This window comes from Aedes albopictus, chromosome 1 (genome assembly GCF_035046485.1).
Source record: "Aedes albopictus strain Foshan chromosome 1, AalbF5, whole genome shotgun sequence".
NCBI lineage: Eukaryota > Metazoa > Arthropoda > Insecta > Diptera > Culicidae > Aedes > Aedes albopictus.
Genome location: NC_085136.1, coordinates 141,014,378 through 141,034,868, shown reverse-complemented (window position 1 = coordinate 141,034,868; position 20,491 = coordinate 141,014,378). Strand labels below are relative to the sequence as shown.

The 20,491-nt window shown below is 46.6% G+C and overlaps 1 protein-coding gene across 14 annotated transcripts in view; it reads right to left on the bottom strand.

Annotated features, from left to right (window-relative positions):
- Positions 1-20,491, bottom strand: part of LOC109422828 (sex determination protein fruitless) — an 883,045-nt gene that overhangs the window by 122,311 nt on the left and 740,243 nt on the right. For all 14 annotated transcript variants that reach the window (XM_062845497.1, XM_062845498.1, XM_062845500.1 and 11 more), the window contains 3 exons: positions 8,248-8,395; positions 4,689-4,889; positions 4,130-4,621 (listed from right to left, as the gene is read on the bottom strand). In XM_062845497.1, the coding sequence (XP_062701481.1) occupies positions 4,130-4,621; positions 4,689-4,889; positions 8,248-8,395 (841 nt within the window). The remainder of the gene's footprint in view (positions 1-4,129; positions 4,622-4,688; positions 4,890-8,247; positions 8,396-20,491) is intronic.

Below are 20,491 nucleotides of genomic sequence, written 5' to 3'. Positions count from 1 at the left end.
AGGAATTCCTGGAGGAATCTCCGGAGGAATTCCTGGAGGAATCTCCGGAGGAATTCCTGGAGGAATCTCCGGAGAAATTCCTGGAGGAATCTCCGGAGGAATTCCTGGAGGAATCTCCGGAGGAATTCCTGGAGGAATCTCCGGAGGGATTCCTGGAGGAATCTCCGGAGGGATTCCTGGAGGAATCTCCGGAGGGATTCCTGGAGGAATCTCCGGAGGGATTCCTGGAGGAATCTCCGGAGGGATTCCTGTAGCAATCTTCGGAGGGATTCCTGGAGGAATCTCCGGAGGGATTCCTGGAGGAATCTCCGGAGGGATTCCTGGAGGAATCTCCGGAGGGATTCCTGGAGGAATCTCCGGAGGGATTCCTGGAGGAATCTCCGGAGGGATTCCTGGAGGAATCTCCGGAGGGATTCCTGGAGGAATCTCCGGAGGGATTCCTGGAGGAATCTCCGGAGGGATTCCTGGAGGAATCTCCGGAGGGATTCCTGGAGGAATCTCCGGAGGGATTCCTGGAGGAATCTCCGGAGGAATTCTTGGAGCTCCGACGCTTGCACCAGCTCTACTCGAGCTCCTTCCAGTAATCAGCCAGCAGCAGTCATCCAGTTGACCCACTTGCCAAGCGGACGGAATTTACGAACCGGGGCGAAAGCAAAACACCGATGTACTTCTTAACCCTCGAGCGATCGCGCTGTTATATTTTGTACAACACGTTGAAAAAATCTCGCTTTTTGTACTCCGCATTAGCGTGGTGCTGCAGGTAGTAACGAACCGCGCGACTGCCGGAAGGTTAACAGTACTCGAACGACTTACTTTAATGGCAATATTTACAATAACAATAACATTCGACAACACACGCTCATGGTTACTACATAACGGTTGTCTCGATATGAGGGTTGACCGATTACAACATTCCACAAAAGCTACAAGAGGAGCGTCTGTCCAGAAATTTGGAGCTTCGCGAATGGTAATCGAGCAAATCAACAGCTACGAGCAAAAACAGTACATCAGTAAGATCTCCGAGAAAGAAGTCTGGATACTCGCAGTATCTGTCTGGCCTCTACCGCTGGGACTGGTTTTCAATCCCAAGAAATCAGGCACATTTCCGATGGTATGGGATGCAACCGCGAAAGCATATGAAGTCTTTAACGATACGCTGCTCAAGGGTCCGGATCGTCTCGTATCGCAAGTGGACAGGGACGGATAGTCGCAGTGCTTTCTTTGGAGAAGTTATCCTTAGAACGAAGTATAAGTCTAGCTCGTCATGCAAAGCACAGTTTGTGAAGAACTGGAATGCTTCGGACCTCTTCGGACAACAGTGAACAGCATCCCAGAGCAGTAAAGGCAGTGACCAAGAACCACTACGATGCAAAATCGAACAAGCTCCGTCAATAGGACAGATCGGTGAAGTACTAGATTTGTAGTAATGAGCTGAATATTTGTATGGTGAGAAGGTCAATTCTCCGTTTCTGCAATGAAATGGTGCAAAAAGCGTGGGTATTATGATTCCTTGCCTAATTTGATGCTATTTGAGCAAAACTTAGGGCAACAGTGTTGTTGTTTTCTCCTTTTCTTGCAACATAAACAACATAGTTATCCAAAGTTTAGCTCAAACAGCATCAAATTAGGCAAGGAATCATAATACCCACGCTTTTTGCACCATTTCATTGCAGAAACGGAGAATTGACCTTCTCACCATACAAAAATTCAGCTCATTACTACAAATCTAGTACTGCACCGAACGTACCCCATTGCTTACGAAGAGCATCATCCAGTCGTGTTGCCGAGAAGCCATCGGATCACATACAGTCAGCGGTCCCTTCACGCACACAGTGACACGGTATACAACGGTTCTATATTCCGAGGATGCGAACAGTAGTACGGAGCGTATGTCGTAACTGTCAGTTCCACCGGTAATGGGACCGCTTCTGAAGGTTCGTTTGCTCCAGCGAACGTCTTCCTTCATACATCCGTTTACGTAAGCTGAGCTGAACTACCTCGGTCACTTCAAAGTGAAAGTCGGTCGAAGTATACTGCAGCGGTGGATGGATATGTCTGTTCACAAGCCTCGCAGTCACAGTTCGAGGTTGTTCATCTGGAGCTTGCATACAGTATCGCTACAAAATCTTGCGTGATAGCGTTTCGGCGATACGTTGATCGACGAGAAGCTCCGTTGGAAGTATTCTTAGCAATGAACGGTACCAACTTTGTGGGAGCGAACCGCCAGTTGTCAGACGACATCCAGACGATTAAGACAAATGACGAGGATTACGAGGCTACGTTTATCAACGAACGTACACAGTGGTCCATCAACGTTCCAGCAGCCGTACATATGGGAAGAATCGTTAACAGTCGTCCATTGATCTACGTACCCTTGGGTACAGCAGATCAAGAAGTGCTCACCCAGAATCAATGCTTCCTGTACGGTTCAAGTGGCATAAATCAGTATATGCAGTTGATCAGTCAGTCAGAAGTAAGGAGAATCGTGGACGATTTCTGGTGCAGATGGTTATTGAAGTATTTGCTGAAACTAGCAAGGAGGAAGAAGCTGCTCCATAACGTGAAGCCGTTGGAGCCTGATGACCTAGTCGTGCTAATAGATGAGGGGACACAGAACAGTTGCGAAAGAGGGCAGGTTCTTAAGGTCTCTTCGGTAAAATCAAGTCAAGTTCAACGTGCAGTCCTGTACCACTTGGTCTTCCCGAACCCAAGAAGTCTTCGCTAGGCCGGTAGTGACTGTACTGACAATCCTGGATGTTGCGAGCAACAACAAGAAGGCGGATAACGTCGTTCCGCAAACGGAAATGGCTTCGATCCTTTTCCAGCTACGTTCCACCTTCTATCCTACCTTGACGACGATCATCAAACTACCACGCGTCTCCATGGCCGACCCGTGCTATGGAAATAAAACCATGTTCCAGTCTGAGCTCCATAATTCAAACCTATCTGGTGCTCTTTAATGGCTTCTAATGGACCTTCAGGAATCTCCCGCAATTTGAGGACTCTCCTTCGGCAGCTCATGACTATGCAGTGCAACAGTACAACCATAAATAATGCCATAATTTCTCTCTACTAATCTCAAGTTTTTTCCCCCACAACTACTGCTCTGTGTTCTTACCAGCCAGTCAGCATCCCAGCCATCCCAGTACAGTTGAATGTCCCGCAAAACTTCCCGCTAAGTGAGCATTCGCCATTCATGAAATTCTTCTGAAGTTATGCTGGCTGAGCAAAGCTGCTGTTAGCTGGCGGCGACGTCACCGTCACATGCGCCTCTCCCCGACAATTCCAACGGGGCACAATGCATTGCACATGGCGTCCGTCGTCGCCGCCGCCGCCGTAGTCGACGAGCCGAGAGCTTTCGGCAGCCTGCCTGCCTGCCTGCCACACTGTTTGCCCGCATATTGATGTACGACGAACGGCGACGACGACAACTGCCACAGAGCCATCACAGCTCCAGGACATTCCGAACGGATAAAAGTTATTCATGTTTATGTAAATATACAATCGCTTCCACACTGACAACGAAGGTGGAGCGCTACTGGGAAGGTGGTGAATCCTTCGGATCTCCGGAAATTTGTGACCGGTGAGGGGGCTGCATTTTCGCATGGTGGCAGCTTAAGTATTCTTCGTTTTGTCATTCATAATTTGTTTCTTCTTCGAGTTTGGAGAGTCGCGGGGAGTGGGAGAAAGTTTCGCCTAATGCCAGGATGCGACAAGGAAGGCTTTAATGGAATTTTAATATCCTTGTGCGACCAACACTGTGCTGTTGGCAGAGAAAGCCAGGTAGGTAGCGAGTATTCAGCGGGAGCATCACTCCCTTCTAGCCGCGCACTATTTATCAAATACCAGGACCTCCCATTACGAAGCACTTCCTTATGCAACCTAAGGTGAACTAAAGGTTTTCCCCTTCCTTCTATTCTAGCGATACATAACACGCATCGTACAAATCATTTGAAAATTTCCATGCGGAAACTTCCATTGTTTACATTCGGCGCTCATGGCAAACACTGCTGGAGTGCCAGTTGCTACAATCTGTATGCTCTGTTGTACCTTAGGATCTTTTACGTGACGCTGTCATGTTTCACCCCAACTTCCCCTAGATATTTTCTGCCTTTTCCGCAACACTTACCTGCGATTCGTATCCACCCGGCCGGTCGTTCATCAGGGTCGGCGTCGAGGGCAACGAGTTATCACAGGTGGATATTTTCCGCTTCTTCTTACTGTCTACGTTCAAGTCTCGGTCGTCCGAGGGCGAGTACCGGCAGTCGTCGGTCATCGGCGTGAGCAGATCGGCACTGGCACTGCGCTGGTGTTCCCGCGCCTGCAGTTCCCGCTCTCTCTGCAGCTCCCGATGGACTTCCCGCCTTTCCCGCTCCCTCAGCTCTTCCCGTTCGCGAAGTTCTTTGTCCCGCTGCAGCGGATGGTGGAGAGTATTGTTGTTGTTGTTATTAGTACTGTTGTTGTTGTTGTTACTGTTGATGGTGTTGTTGTTGTTGGTGACACTGGCCGGGGGCGGTGCCGAGTCACGTCCATCTCGCGAATCAACTCTCGACCGCTCGGTTCGACTTTTTTCCGCTTCTGTGGCGTACCGGTCGGCGTTGCTCTCGGTGAGACCTCGTACCTAGAACAGTTCAGGGAAAAGATTAGTCACTGCAAGGATTGCAACTCAAATGGAAGAAGGAACATACTTTTAAGCTCTCCGCCGTCTTGAGGAAGTTCTGCAGGTTGTGCTGACCGACGTTCACCTCGCCCTGGTACATGAAGTTGAGCAGGGCGCGCATCTCGCTGACCTCGACGTCGCGCAGGTAGATGATCGGATGCGGGTGTTTGTTCTCGACGAAGATCTGCTCAAAGTACGGACTGCACGCCGACAGTATCGCCTGATGTGCCTGCGGATGGAAGAAGGGATAACAGTGGTGAGAACAAGCATTGGCTTCTGCTAGAACACCCCGTAAATTCTGCTCGAATCCCCCGTGGATTCTGCTACAATCCCCCGTGTATTCTGCTAGAACCCCCAGTGGATTCTGCAATAATTCCCCGTTGATTCTGCTAGAATCACCCGTAGATTCTGCTACAATCCCCCGTGAACTTTGCTAGAAACCCTAGCGGATTCTTCAAGAATCCCTCGTGGATTCTGCAAGAATCCATCAAGGATTCTGCTAGAATCCCTCTCGGAATATGCTATAATCCCCCGTTGATTCTGCGAGAATCCCTTGCGGATTCCGCAAGAATCCCTCGCGGGTTCTGCGAGAATCCCTCGCGGATTCTGAGAGAATCCCTGGCGGATTCTGCGAGAATCCCTCGCGGATTCTGCGAGAATCCCTCGCGGATTCTACGAGAATCCCTCGCGGATTCTGCGAGAATCCCTCTCGGAATATGCTATAATCCCCCGTTGATTCTGCGAGAATCCCTTGCGGATTCCGCAAGAATCCCTCGCGGATTCTGCGAGAATCCCTCGCGGATTCTGCGAGAATCCCGCATGGATTCTGCTAGAATCCCGCGTTGATTCTGCTAGAATCCCGCGTTGATTCTGCTAGAATCCCCCGTGTATTCTGCTAGAATCCCCCATGGATTCTGCTCGAACCCCCGGTAAATTCTTTTTGAATCCCCCGTGGATTTTGCTAGAATCTTCCGAAAAATTCTGCTGGAATTCCCCGATGAACTCTGCTGGAATTCATCAATGAGTTTTGCTAGAATCCCTCGTGGATTCTGCTAGAATCCTTCGTGTGTTCTGCTAGAATCCCTCGTGGATTCTACTAGAATCCCTCGTGGTTTCTGCTAGAATCCCCCGTAGATTCTGCTAGAATTTATCGTGAATTTTGCTAGAATCTCCCGTGGATTCTGCAAGGAAGCCCCGTGCATTCTGCTAGAATCCCGCGTGGATTCTGCTAGAATCCCACGTGGATTCTGCTAGAATCCCACGTGGATTCTGCTAGAATCCCGCGTGTATTCTGCTAGAATCCCGCGTGGATTCTGCTAGAATCCCCCGTGGATTCTGCTAGAATCCTCCGTGGATTCTGCTAAGATCCCCCGTGGATTCTGCTAGAATCCCCCGTGGATTCTGCTAGAATCCCCCGTGGATTCTGCTAGAATCCCCCGTGGATTCTGCTAGAATCCCCCGTGGATTCTGCTAGAATCCCCCGTGGATTCTGCTAGAATCCCCCGTGGATTCTGCTAGAATCCCCCGTGGATTCTGCTAGAATCCCCCGTGGATTCTGCTAGAATCCCCCGTGGATTCTGCTAGAATCCCCCGTGGATTCTGCTAGAATCCCCCGTGGATTCTGCTAGAATCCCCCGTGGATTCTGCTAGAATCCCCCGTGGATTCTGCTAGAATCCCCCGTGGATTCTGCTAGAATCCCCCGTGGATTCTGCTAGAATCCCCCGTGGATTCTGCTAGAATCCCCCGTGGATTCTGCTAGAATCTCCCGTGGATTCTGCTAGAATCCCCCGTGGATTCTGCTAGAATCCCCCGTGGATTCTGCTAGAATCCCCCGTGGATTCTGCTAGAATCCCCCGTGGATTCTGCTAGAATCCCCCGTGGATTCTGCTAGAATCCCCCGTGGATTCCGCTAGAATCCCCCGTGGATTCTGCTAGAATCCCCTGTGGATTCTGCTAGAATCCCCCGTGGATTCTGCTGGAATCCCCCGTGGATTCTGCTAGAATCCCCCGTGGATTCTGCTAGAATCCCCCGTGGATTCTGCTAGAATCCCCCGTGGATTCTGCTAGAATTCCCCGTTGATTCTGCTAGAATCCCCCGTGGATTCTGCTAGAATCCCCCGTGGATTGTGCTAGAATCCCCCGTGGATTCTGCTAGAATCCCCCGTGGATACTGCTAGAATCCCCCGTGGATTCTGCTAGAATCCCCCGTGGATTCTGCTAGAATCCCCCGTGGATTCTGCTAGAATCCCCCGTGGATTCTGCTAGAATCCCATGTGGATTCTGCTAGAATCCCCCGTGGATTCTGCTAGAATCCCCCGTGGATTCTGCTAGAATCCCCCGTGGATTCTGCTAGAATCCCCCGTGGATTCTGCTAGAATCCCCCGTGGATTCTGCTAGAATCCCCCGTGGATTCTGCTAGAATCCCCCGTGGATTCTGCTAGAATCCCCCGTGGATTCTGCTAGAATCCCCCGTGGATTCTGCTAGAATCCCCCGTGGATTCTGCTAGAATCCCCGTGGATTCTGCTAGAATCCCCCGTGGATTCTGATAGAATCCCCGTGGATTCTGCTAGAATCTCCCGTGGATTCTGCTAGAATCCCACGTGGATTCTGCTAGAATCTCCCGTGGATTCTGCTAGAATCCCACGTGGATTCTGCTAGAATCCCCCGTGGATTCTGCTAGAATCCCCCGTGGATTCTGCTAGAATCCCCCGTGGATTCTGCTAGAATCCCCCGTGGATTCTGCTAGAATCCCCCGTGGGTTCTGCTAGAATCCCCCGTGGATTCTGCTAGAATCCACCGTGGATTCTGCTAGAATCCCCCGTGGATTCTGCTAGAATCCCCCGTGGATTCTGCTAGAATCCCCCGTGGATCCTGCTAGAATCCCCCGTGGATTCTGCTAGAATCCCCCGTGGATTCTGCTAGAATCCCCCGTGGATTCTGCTAGAATCCCCGTGGATTCTGCTAGAATCCCCCGTGGATTCTGCTAGAATCCCACGTGGATTCTGCTAGAACCCCGCGTGGATTCTGCTAGAATCACGCGTGGATTCTGCTAGAATCCCGCGTGGATTCTGCTAGAATCCCGCGTGGATTCTGCTTGATCCCCCGTGGATTCTGCTAGAACCCCGCGTGGATTCTGCTAGAATCTCGCGTGGATTCTACTAGAATCCCGCGTGGATTCTGCTAGAATCCTCAGTGGATTTTGCTATAATCCCCAGTGGATTCTGCTAGAATCCCCCGTGGTTTCTGGTAGAACCCCCCGTGGGTTCTGTCACAATCCCCCGTGGATTCTGCTAGAATCCCCGGTGGATTGTGCTAGAATCCCCGGTGGATTCTGCACTATTTCCAGGTGGATTTTGCTCGAATCCCAGGTGGATTCTGCTCGAATCTTAGGTAGATTCTGCCCGAATCCCAGGTGTATTCTGCTCGAATTACAGGTGAATTCTGCTAGAATCCCCCGTGGATTCTGCTTAAAATCGCCCTTTGATTCTGCTAGTCTTCGGTGGATTCTGTTAGAATCCCCAATGAATTCTGATAGAATTCCCAGTGAAACGATGTGCATTTGCAAACATTTGATCGAATACTTACTTTGACGATTCCATTATCGCAGGCGAGCGTGACATCACACAGTTTCTCGTCCTCCAGCAGGGTTCTGAGCACGGTCGTCAGGTTGGACTGATGGTTGTTCCAGCGTAAGCAATACTGCTGGTCCATTGTTCCTGTGTCAGTGCTGTTCCTGCAAGGAAAAAAAACGGGAAAAGAAAAGGGAAATTCTGGTTAGTCGCAGTCCTAATTGTTCTCTGTGGGGGCTTGGTTGTAAAAAAAAAAAGAAGGAGTAAGATTCATGCTAATTTCGGGCGCACTTGTACTTGTTCTCAGCCCCACGTGGAAGAGGGGGTGGTTTTTGACGAGGAGAAAGTGGCCCTGATGCCACAACAACGGAAAGAACTTAAGCTTTTCATTATTTGCCACTTTGGGCTCCGTCTGTCGGGTGTCTTGCCTTTTGTTTTGTCGCCTTGGGGTACCGAGAGGTACCCCCAGCGCCGATGACGACGACGACGTGTTGGTCCGGTTGGTTTGGTAAACATCCCAGTTTCTTCTGTCGTTTGATGGTTTCCCACCGGAGAAAACGAAGGTATCAGCACCATTACGAGACGGAAAAGCTGTACGGGTGCGGTGACAAATTAAATATACCTTCTCGACCACGAACACTCCCGAAAGGAGGTTGGAAAAAATGTGCTACGGCTTTGGTCCTACCATGACTCTTCAAGATGACGACGAATGTGATTGTGTGTCGACAAGAAAATGGGAGCCGGAAACATTTGTTACCAACCGACCGACGACCACGACGAGGGAAGATTGTGGTTTGCTGCAGTTCTGCATGCACCCCCTGGGCTGGCGGAAGAAGGGCTGTTGATGATGGCGGGGGAAAGATGACAGACTTAGAAAAACCGGCTCATATTGGGGGGTTCAGAAGACAATCATCTCTTGTATGTGGCACACACTCAGCAAAGATAGCTCGATATAAAAGGATAGGCTGATAGGGTAGTATTTTTCTAAAGCTTTTTATTTGGCTAGTTTAAGGACAAACTTCTTGAAATCCCGCTTCAACAGTGCATCAAAACTTCAAACGCACAAATCTCAAGAAGCAAGCTTCACACAACAGTACATTTCATTATTCTGTTCTTGCTCACTCGCAATAAGCTTGAAATAAAAAGATCAGGTGCACTAGTTTTGTTTACGAAGAACTCTGTGCCCTCGAAATCGTGAGTAGGTGCCAAAGTCGGCCATTGTGGCGACCATTTTGGGACTCTAACAAGTCTGTCCTTAAATGATAAAAATATAGTATAACCGGGCAATGCATGAAGTTCTCTACTTCTCTTTCACTCTTACAGACATTTAGTGAACAACAAGACCAAGAAACGTCAAAATCCTATACAAAATCTAAACAATGCAGTGCTCTAAGGCAGCAGTTGATTTTTTTTTTGATTTTACTTAGGCTAAGTCCAGTGGAAGTTACAATTTAACGCTTTGGCATGCACGTTCGCAACAGAAACACGTGTTCGATGAACAAATCAGAATTGCAGCTAAATACTGACTTATGTGGAACAAATATACGAGTTACTGTATAAGATTATCCGCAAAAATTTTCCGGGACTATGCCATCAAACTTTGTTAGATTTCTAACTAAAACCTTACGGTAATGTCGACATCCGCGAATACTCCTAGTGCCACATGGCCATGTACAGATCCAATAGGCAAAGCTGTCGACAAAGTGCAGACCCACAGAAGCAAGTCGATCTGAGGTTCCTGCGTTTATCGGGAAGGTTCCGGCAATGGTGCTGGAGTTTCTGACTTTGGTGTACCGTCAACCATTGCCAATTCCAGGAAGAGTCGATTATCCAGAGCGAGTTCCTGAGCATTACGTGCCTTCCTAGAGATTCAGTGCCTCGATGACGAAAGGCGCCTAGAGAAGGAGTTCATCGACCAAAAATACGCGGTACTGCAGGCTCAGCTCGATCAAGATGAAGAAGGTAGCGGTAGTAGTGGTAATACATGTAGAACCTCTATTGCCCGCTCACAAAGAACGAACGGTTGGGTACAGAGCCACTGACGCTGTACTGACATCCAGAGCAGATAATCAGCTCGCTTCGTGCAACGACAACCCCTAAGTCGGAACACCTGGAGTATTCACGATCACATTTCCTATCTATCGTTGCTTCAGGAGTTGGTTAGTACCAGTTGCCAGTCACTCTCTAGCTAAACTGGGCATTCTTCAAGCGTCAGCATGTGCACGCCGATCTTACTACGTTTGGCAACTACATGGAACAGATTGTGAAATCCGTCAGCAAGGTTACGTTTTTCGGCGAACAAGATGAACACCAGGGCAAGCCAAACCCCTGTGTATCCTGCAAGAAGAACGGACAAAACGAACAGAATCAAGGATTGCCACGTCTTCCGCAAAATGCAACTGGCAGACCATTGGAAACTGGTGAAAGAGCGATTCCTCTGTCGTCGCAGTTTGAGTTCTCACGGAAAGTTCCCACGCAAGGCAAGCAACTATGGAGAGAGTGGTTGTGAGGATCGTCCATTCGGGAAATCCCCAATCAGCCTGAGCAACCGAACCACCGACAATCACAGTTACCGTTCATCGTCAGCTCAAGCAAACCGACAATCAGGACCTATGCCTTCATGAACGACGGCTCATCAAGAACTCTGGTGGAAGCGAAGGTAGTAGCAGAACTCGAAGTGACCGGTAACGTTTATCCACTCTACTTGCAGTAAACCAGTGTAGTTCAGCCAGGCAAATCCTAACTGATAAAGTTTTGCAAGTTTCGAGTGCGAGAAACACCACAATGCTCGACTTGAACCTTCCGGTTCAGCCAGTCGTCGAACTTCAGCGAACTTTCCAAGCAGTTTCCGCATCTGCAAGGCTTACCCGTCCAATGACTGCTACACGGATACCATTCCTACTATCCCGATTGGTTCGGTTAATTCATTCGTGATGGCAACACGGAAACGCATATGACGGGCAAGAGGTAGCCCAATGACAGCTTAACTAGGCTAGGCTGAGCAGTCTATGGGAGCACATTCAACGAAATTGAGCGATCAGCTGTTCCACATTTCCGTCCGCTCGCCTGATCAAGAGCTGCGCGACCTCGTGAAGGAGTCAGGAAAGTTTCAGGCAGACTTGTGGAAGTACAACCACATGGAATTCCCGAACATCTGACCCATAGCGGATAACCGAGTCCGCTGACTTGAGCGCCGCTTCTGTATCAAAGTCCGACTTGTACGAAGAGAACGTGAAGATCAAGATCAGTTGAATTCTGTTCTTCTTGCTGTACCAAACTTTCTCACTCCGCTTCCTTCGGTTTTGACTTCATTTCACCAGTTCAAGGTGGCCATCAGTGCTCATATTTGCGAGATGTTCCATCAAATCTTGGTTCACCTGAGGACCGGTCGGCGCAGCTATTCTTGTGGCGGGATGATCCCGTTTTCGTCATGGACGTCGTGACGTTTGGCTCTACTTGCTCACTTCCTGCAGCCCAGTTCGTAAAGCATTGCCGAGGAGTTTGCTGAAGGGTTTCCGCAGGCAGCCGAAGCAATAACGAAGCACCATTATGTGGACGACGTGGATAGACCAGTGGAAACCATGGGTCAAGTTACTGCAGCAACTGGACCAAGTCGCAATCCCGCGCTGCTACTTCCCTAACCATTCTTCCGGAGACTACACGTCCGCCGAGTTGCATATGTTTGTGTATGTTATGCATCCGAAGATGCCATTGCCGTAGTGGCCTATTTCCGAATCGGGCCCGGCTTTCAATATCCGTTATTGGGAACCGCACGATCCCAATCCAGCACAGAATGTTCTGAAGTGATTTTGGCATCTCTCTCTACTGATTACGGGCAGATCCCAGCAAATATCGGCAGTTCGTTGCATTCTGAAATCCATGATCTCACGCAGGTCGAAGAATGGCACTGGGTACGAAGAGATAAGGCTATAGAACTCTAGCGTATCAACAACAATCTGACTGGAACGTTCATCAATGCGGACACGCTAGCGCAGCCGGCAAGCCGGACGGAGTTCCGAACCTGGCCTTAAAAGTAGATATTGCAGAGGCTCCCGAGATGTTCAGGTCTGCTATGCAGAAATGCCTGGACGAGGGAGTTTTCGCAGAAGCTTGGAAGAGGCAGAACCTGGTACTATTGCCAAAGGCGAGGAAACCACCCGGAGACCCGTCGGCATATAGACCAATATGCTTGATTGACACGGCGGGGAAGGTGCTCGAAAAGATCATCCTCAATAGAATGTTGAGGTTCACTGAGGGCGTAAATGGTCTTTCGAGCAACCAGTATGGCTTCCGGAAGGAGAGGTCCACCGTAGACGCTATCTTGTCGGTTACAAAAACCGCCGAGAAAGCACTCGAGCCTAAGAGGAGGGGAATTTGCTTCTGCGGGGTAGTGACTCTGGATGTAAGGAATGCATTTAATAGCGCCAGTTGGGCTGCTATTGTCGATGCGCTCTTGCGTCTGGGGATACCGGAGTACTTGTACAAGATTCTCGGAAGCTACTTTCAGAATCGCGTACTAGTTTACGACACGGAGGTGGGTCGGAAGTGCTTTCACATAACTTCAGGAGTCCCGCAAGGTTCCATCCTGGGTCCGGTGTTATGGAATGTCATGTACGACGAGGTGTTGAGGTTAGAGTACCCAGTGGGAGTGGTGATTGTCGGATTTGCCGACGATATTACGCTCGAAGTCTACGGTGAAACGATCGAGGAGGTAAAGTTGACTACCAACCACTCGATCAAGGTTGTGGAGGCGTGGATGCGGTCCAGGAAACTGGAGCTGGCTCACCACAAGACAGAGGTGACGGTTGTTAATAACCTGAAGTCGGAGCAGCAGACGGAGATCAGTGTAGGAGAGTGCACTATCCTGTCAAAGCGCTCTGTCAAACACTTGGGCGTGATGATCGACGATAAGCTTACCTTCGGTAGCCACGTCGATTATGCCTGTAAAAGAGCCTCCACAGCTATTGCGGCACTGTCCCGGATGATGTCCAATAGCTCTGCGAGTTACGCCAGTAAGCGCAAGCTTCTGGCTAGTGTTGCTACGTCCATAATTAGATATGGCGGCCCGGCGTGGGGCACCGCGTTAAGTACTAAATGCTACCGACGGAAGCTGGAAAGTACTTAACCCTTAAAAGCCCTAGACGAACCACTTTTTTTCAATCGGGTACTACTCAAAGACCATACAATCAAAAAATTTGAAACCAATTTTAAATTGAATGCGGTTAGTTGGTCTTCCAATATCTGGGTGTGGCATCCCCCCTGACCCCTCCCCCCTTTCTGGGTATTGAGAAATGCCTTGCCACGAGGGTATTTTTCGAAAATTTTATTGAATATCACACATATTATCATTCTGAAACTTGTATTGTTAAATTTATTTGGCCATAAAATGATCGCTCTGTGCTATGGGCATGCCACCACTACGGAACCAGTTCCGGACGTTCAGGTTTCCGGACATAATCTCCGGAGGAACCTGCTACATACTGTTTACTAAGGTTCGCATTCACAATCCTTTTTTGCGGCTTCAAATATTGAATTTAGAAGTATGATGTCTTAGAAGAGTTTGTTCTTTATACATAATTCTTTATTTTAAAATTTTCACCTAGATGATTAATCCACCTAAAAGTGCGATAGGAATTCACTTTTCTCAAAAATAAAGATAGCGTATTGGTGTCTTCTACAAAGTTGCAGAAAAGGGTATTATTGGAAAGTTTGCCGAACAAACTATTACCTAATTTGCTCAACTTTAAGAGTTATGTGCCATTGTTTGTGGACGACCCCTTGTAATAGGTTTTCGGATATAACTTTTTCTATGGATTTTTATGATTTTTTGAGTGTTCTACAAAGTTGTTCTTTGTGATGGAATACATCTCCTTCTGTTGTTTTCTTCGTACTGGAATAACGCTCCAAGTGGAACAGCGACTGCATTTCAACTTGGGGGTGAAATCCTAAAAAGCCATCCTGAAATATGCTTGGAGAAATTCCTATGATTTTTGCAGAAATTATTGCTGGAATACCTCACTCAATTACAGGCACTACTTACTTACTACTTTCGGTCCTGGGCACCCACTAGATCCGGCTTATTTTTTTATTTCTCATTCATTCTCTTCTATAATCATGAGAAACAGAGGAATAGAAGTGAGAGCAAGTTCCATCTCTTCCGTGATTCTCGTTCTCTTGTTTGCTCCTGAAGAACGAGTAAAAAAGGAACATCTGGCCACGCTAGTGATTACAACTGTGATTCTTTCAAAAAAAATCTCGTTTTGATTCCCTCGGGGATTTACATGACGATTATTTCAGAAATATTCTTACAAATTTTCCAGCTGGGAAGCAACTAGAAATTCCTTTAGGAATTATTGCTGAGATTTCTCCAGAAGTGGTGCTGGAAATGTTCCTGGAGAAATTCTAGTTAGAGTTTCTGCTGGTAGGTACTCTTAGAAAAAAAAATCTTAAGGAATCCATGAAGAAATCTAAAAATGAATCAGAAGCATAAGAAAAAAAAATCACTCACAGGGGCTTTTCCCTCTTTTTGAATTTTGGTAGAAAATAAAAACTAAACAACTAACTTACCTTGGAGAAATCTCTAGAGGAGTCCTTGAAGGTATCACAGAAGGAATATGTATAAAAATATGTTTGAAACTCCTTAGGAAAATTGCAAGAGGAATGTCTTCAAAAAAAAAAACTGATGAGTTTCTCTAAGCGATTCCTGCGGGGATTGCTGAAGAAATAGCTTCAAGGGTTCCTTCAGGAATTTCTCCGGGATACATTCAGATTTTGCTCTCAAAAATCCTACAAGAATGACCGCTGGGATTCCTGCAGAAATTCTCATTGCGACATTTGAAGAGATTTCTCCATGGACTCTCCCAGAAATTCCTCATGTGCTTCTTTCCGAGGTTTTGACCAAGAATTCTTCCAGCAATTGCTCTTGAGATTCTTCCATAATTTTCTGCAAGGACTCACACAAGAATTGAGAGGGGTTAGAAGCAAACGGGTGAAAGTGACAAAAATTTACTTTCGAGTAAATGAGATTTGAGTAAATAAAGTTTTCCATTATTTTTTTTCTCCCATGCAAAATGTATATAAGGTTTCAAAATGGACCCAATTTTCTCCAATTCATTGTAATTCATCGTATAAATAATCTTCAAAAAAGTTCCTAAAAGCTTAAAGTTATAAGAATCAGCTCAAAATCGACAAAATGGTCACTTACACCCCTTTGCACCTGGGCTCCTCAATTCTTCTTGCATTACCAATAGGAATTTCTTGCTGGGATTCCTCCAGTAATTCCTGCTGTAATTTATTCATGGATTTCTCAAGAAATAAGTAATTCCTATTGGGAATCCTCTTGGGAATATATTATGAACTACTGCTGGAATTGCTCCAGGACTTCTACTGGGGTTTTTCTAGACATTTCAGGTAGGTACCCTCTTGATTTTTTTCTGAGATTCCAATGCAAAATCTGCAGAGAATCATCCAGTAATTCCTGCAGGACTTTAAAGAGCAATATTTATATTTATTGGAGATATTCCATGGAAATCTCAGCAAGAATTCCCTAAGAAATTCCAGAAGGTATTTTTGGAATTCCTGTTGTTTACTGGATGTATTGCAAGAGGAATTCCTAGAGGTATCCTTGGAGAAGAATTTCAAGGAGAAATTCCGGAGGGATCTTCAGAGGTCATCCCTACAAAAATTGCTGGAGAAATCTTCTTAGAATTCCTCCAGGAATGCCTGATGAGATTGTGCTAGAAGTTTCTGCCGGGATTCTTCCCTCGGCAAGGAATGTCCCTTTAAGAAACATTCTACAGTTTATTCAAATCCTCCCGGAATATTTCGATGAATTCTTGCTGTGATTCCTTCAGGAACTCCTACCAGGATTTCCCCAAGCATTTCTGCTGGGATTTCACAAGCATTTCCAGATGGTATTGTTGCTGTAATAGCTTTTATGAATCCTCCAGGAATTGCTGAATAATTTCTGTCATTCATGGCTTGAGGAATCCCAGCACGATTTCCAAGAGGTTTCCCACCACGAATTCCTCGAGAAATCTGAATCAATTTCAACTTAATTTCTCAAAGGAAACTGAAGGAGGCTTCCAATAAGAAAACGAAAAGAAATTCCTGAAACAATCCAAGAGAAGTTACAGTAGTAGTTGGTGGATGAATACAATCAATAAGTATTCAATAAATCCCAACAAGAATGTCTAGAGGTAATCCCAGAAGAATTCTTCGATAAACTCCAAGAGGCCCTAGAAGAACAACTTGAGGAATTCGTGGTTTTAACCAAGCAGTCATTTTGGGGAAATTTGAAGTGAAATTTGTAGAGGAATGTTTTGAAAAAAAAACCTGTAAAAATCACAAAAGGAACTTTGGTAGAAATTCCTGTGGACTGAGCATTCTAGATTTTTTTTTTGTAAATGAGGTCCTGAAGTAATTCTTGGAGAAATGCTCAGAAAAATGCAAAGAGAAACTTTTGGAGGAATCCAAGAAAAAGTGTTTCGAGAAATCCTCTTGAAACTCCACAAATTAATAATTGAATTTCTCTCGAAATTCTTGCTGAGATTGCCCCAGAGGTTACTCCAGATTCCTTTACATTTGCTGCGTGTAATTCTTCCAAGGGTTTCTATAGGAATTCCATTTGTGGTTTCTCCAGAGATTTTTCAAGGATACCTTTGGGAATTTCCCTAGCAACATCACCTGAAATTCTTGCTAGGATTCCTTCAGATATTTCTACTATTTTTTCAGGAATTCTTGCTGGAATTTCTCAAACAATATCAGCTGAGATTTCTTCAGTAATTGCTTCTAGGAGTCCACCAAGAATTCCTGGTACATTACCAGCAGGAATTGGTTGAGGAATTCCAACAAGACTTCCTGTTGGATTCTTTAGGAAATTATTGAATTAATGCCAAAAAAGTTTCTGAAGAAATTTCAAGTGGATTTCCGGCATGAACTACTGGATAAATACTAAGAAAATTTTCTTTAGAAATCCTCGTAGAAATCACTGAAAGAATCACAGCAGGAAAATAAACAAAAATGTCAAGAAAAATCAAAGCATTTTTTTTGTACGTAGGAATCTAAGCTGTTATTTCATGAGAGTTTAGAGTAATAATTTTTAGAGGAGTATTATAATCATTAAAAATTAAAAAAAAAATAAAGAGAATTTTACCAAAAACTCCATAGAGTCTCTTTGAAATTTTTGGAAGTTGAGATGCAGGCGCTGTACCACTTGGAGCGTTAATCCAGTACGAAGAAAAAAGCAGAATGAGGTGTATTCCATCACGAAGAACAACTTTGTAGAACACTCGAAAAATCCTAAAAATCCATAGAAAAAGTTATATCCGAAAACTTATTACAAGGGGTCGTCCACAAACAATGACACATAACTCTTAAAGTTGAGCAAATTAGGTAATAGTTTGTTCGGCAAACTTTCCAATAATACCCTTTTCTGCAACTTTGTAGAAGACACCAATACTCTATCTTTATTTTTGAGAAAAGTGAATTCCTATCGCACTTTTAGGGCGATTAATCATCTAGGTAAAAATTTTAAAATAAAGAATTAAGAATATGGAACAAACTCTTCTTAGACATCATACTTCTAAATTCAATATTTGAAGCCGCAAAAAAGGATTATGAATGCGAACCTTAGTAAATAGTATGTAGCAGGTTCCTCCGGAGACTATGTCCGGAAACCTGAACGTCCGGAACTGGTTCCGTAGTGGTGGCATGCCCATAGCACAGAGCGATCATTTTATGGCCAAATAAATTTAACAATACAAATTTCAGAATGATAATATGTGTGATATTCAATAAAATTGCCGAAAAATACCCCCGTAGCAAGGCATATCTCAATACCCAGAAAGGGGGGAGGGGTCAGGGGGGATGCCACACCCAGATATTGGAAGACCAACTAACCGCATTCAATTTAAAATTGGTTTCAAATTTTTTGATTGTATGGTCTTTGAGTGGTACCCGATTGAAAAAAAGTGGTTCGTCTAGGGCTTTTGAGGGTTAAAGGCTTATGTGCCTGAGGATAGCGAGCGCGTACCGTACCGTGTCACACGACGCTCTCTGCGTCATTACTGGTATGGTACCTATCAGCATTCTTATCAGTGAGGACATGGAGTGCTTCGAAATGCGCGGCACAAGAGGCATACGCAGAACTGCCAGGATGGCCTCTATGGTCAAATGGCAGCGCGCGAGGGACAGTTCCACCAAAGGAAGGTGGACCCATAGGTTGATACCGAGGGTAGATAGTTGGATTAATAGGCGCCATGGAGAAGTTACATTCCACCTGGCACAGGTCCTTACAGGTCATGGTTGCTTCCGACAGTATCTACACCGTTTCGGGCATGCGGATTCTCCCGAATGCCCAGTGTGAAATGGTTTAGAGGAAACGGCGGAACACGTTTTGCTCGTGTGCCCGCGTTTTCGCACAATGCGTGACCGCATGCTTGTCACATGCGGGGAGGACACAACTCCGGACAATTTGGTCCAGAGGATGTGTAGGGATGAGTTTGGCTGGAACGCCGTTTCAACGGCTATCACCCATATCGTCTGGGAGCTACAGAGGAGGTGGCGCGTGGACTCGGAGAATGTCTAGCCCAGATGCAGTACAAGAGGTGGTCCAGGGATTCGGAGTCGGCTTCGTAGGTCATACCGGTGCCCTGCGGTCGAGATCGACCCTTACAGCGATTAAGTGGCCGCGGAGAGGAAGTCCCGGTAGTGGTGCTGTCGTGGCGTCGGTCTACTGGGTTGGATCCGAGCCCGCGGTTGGAAAGGGGTCCCCGGCAAGGGTCGGGGTAGGTGAGACCCTGCTGTCTGCAACCTTCGGGTGCATCTGATAGGGCCTGAAGGGTAGTGATACCCTTCCTTACGGGCAGGTCAGATCGGGTTGCACGTGGGCATCAGTTCTTGACGTCTGCCAAGCAGTTGGGCGCGGGCGGGGTTGATCCTGCCCGCCTTCCGAGGACAAAGGGAGTGGTGAGGACCACTCGGGAAACTGGCTAAGCGCCAGCATGCGACCGTGATGGGCTCTCCAAAGCGAGTCATCGATGTTCGTTGCTGCAGGCTACGCAGCTAACCTTGAGAGTGCAATATGCACTAGCCCCTCTCTGAAGCAATACCTTCTTGGTGGTTCCGGAGAGACGTAGGGTTTGGCGACCATAGGAATGTGTTTAGTGGGTCGAGGAGAGAGTAGTCCTGGCATCTACTATTGTAGTAGAAGACGGCCTCAGCCCCACACTATCCTAACCTTCCTGTTAGGGTGTCTGTTTGCAGATTATCCCCCTATGGCTTAAAAGGAAAAAAACAAAAAAAAAAGAGCTCGAGTTCGAAACCTTGCCATGATCCAATGTTACGCAACAACCGGATGCTGCCAGAATGCAGGAAGCAAAGAGAACTTTTACAGCCCAATTAGTGCTCTTTTGGACAAAATTCCAAAGGTAATATCAAGATCCCGTGCATTGCTGGGATCTATCAACAGGGGTTAACAATCGGGCGCCAGTTCAATACACGCCGACTGGAAGATGCTACGGTGAAAAGAACCTTCGTCAAGGAGCTGGAGAACCGTGCTGCAAAAATTCTGTAAGATTGCAGCGTAGAACCTTCCCGAGCTAAGCACTTCGAGAAAGCAGTGGATCACATATGACATCTGGAGAAAGATTGAGCGAGCGAAAACTCGAGGAGCCAAAGCCATAGCCCGTCAGCGCTTTCGGCTCTTAAGAAGGCAGTGAAACGCGCATGTAGACGGGATAAAAAAGCGTGGACGTCAAGTCATTACCCGTGTCAACACAGAAGCTCCATCAGTGCAGGAGATAGAAACAGTTATGTGTACGATGAAATCGAGCGTAGCTCTCATAGATCAACGGCGCTATGATATGCAGAGTAAGCTTGATGGCCTTGCCGATCGCTCCTCGGAGGCAGGTCTTGCCATCAACGTCAAGTAGAACAAATTGTTGGATGTTAACAAGGTCGACCCTTCCACGGGGTACGGTAGCTGGAATGGCACTCAGTGGAGAAAGTTGAAAATTTCCTATGTCTTTGTAGCCAAATGACGAACCATCGCAGCACTAAGTTCGACAAGGTGCATGGACCAAAAAGGCGAATTTGAGAAATGTATAGAAAACATTCTAACTAGTTGACTCCCCAAAATCCGCACAAAAATAAAAACAAAAAAAAAATCCGCATTTTCAAGTCAAACGTGAAATCTGAACTGCAAATTGTTAAAATACACATAAATAAAAACAAAAAAAAAACTGCTGTACGCTGGTGAA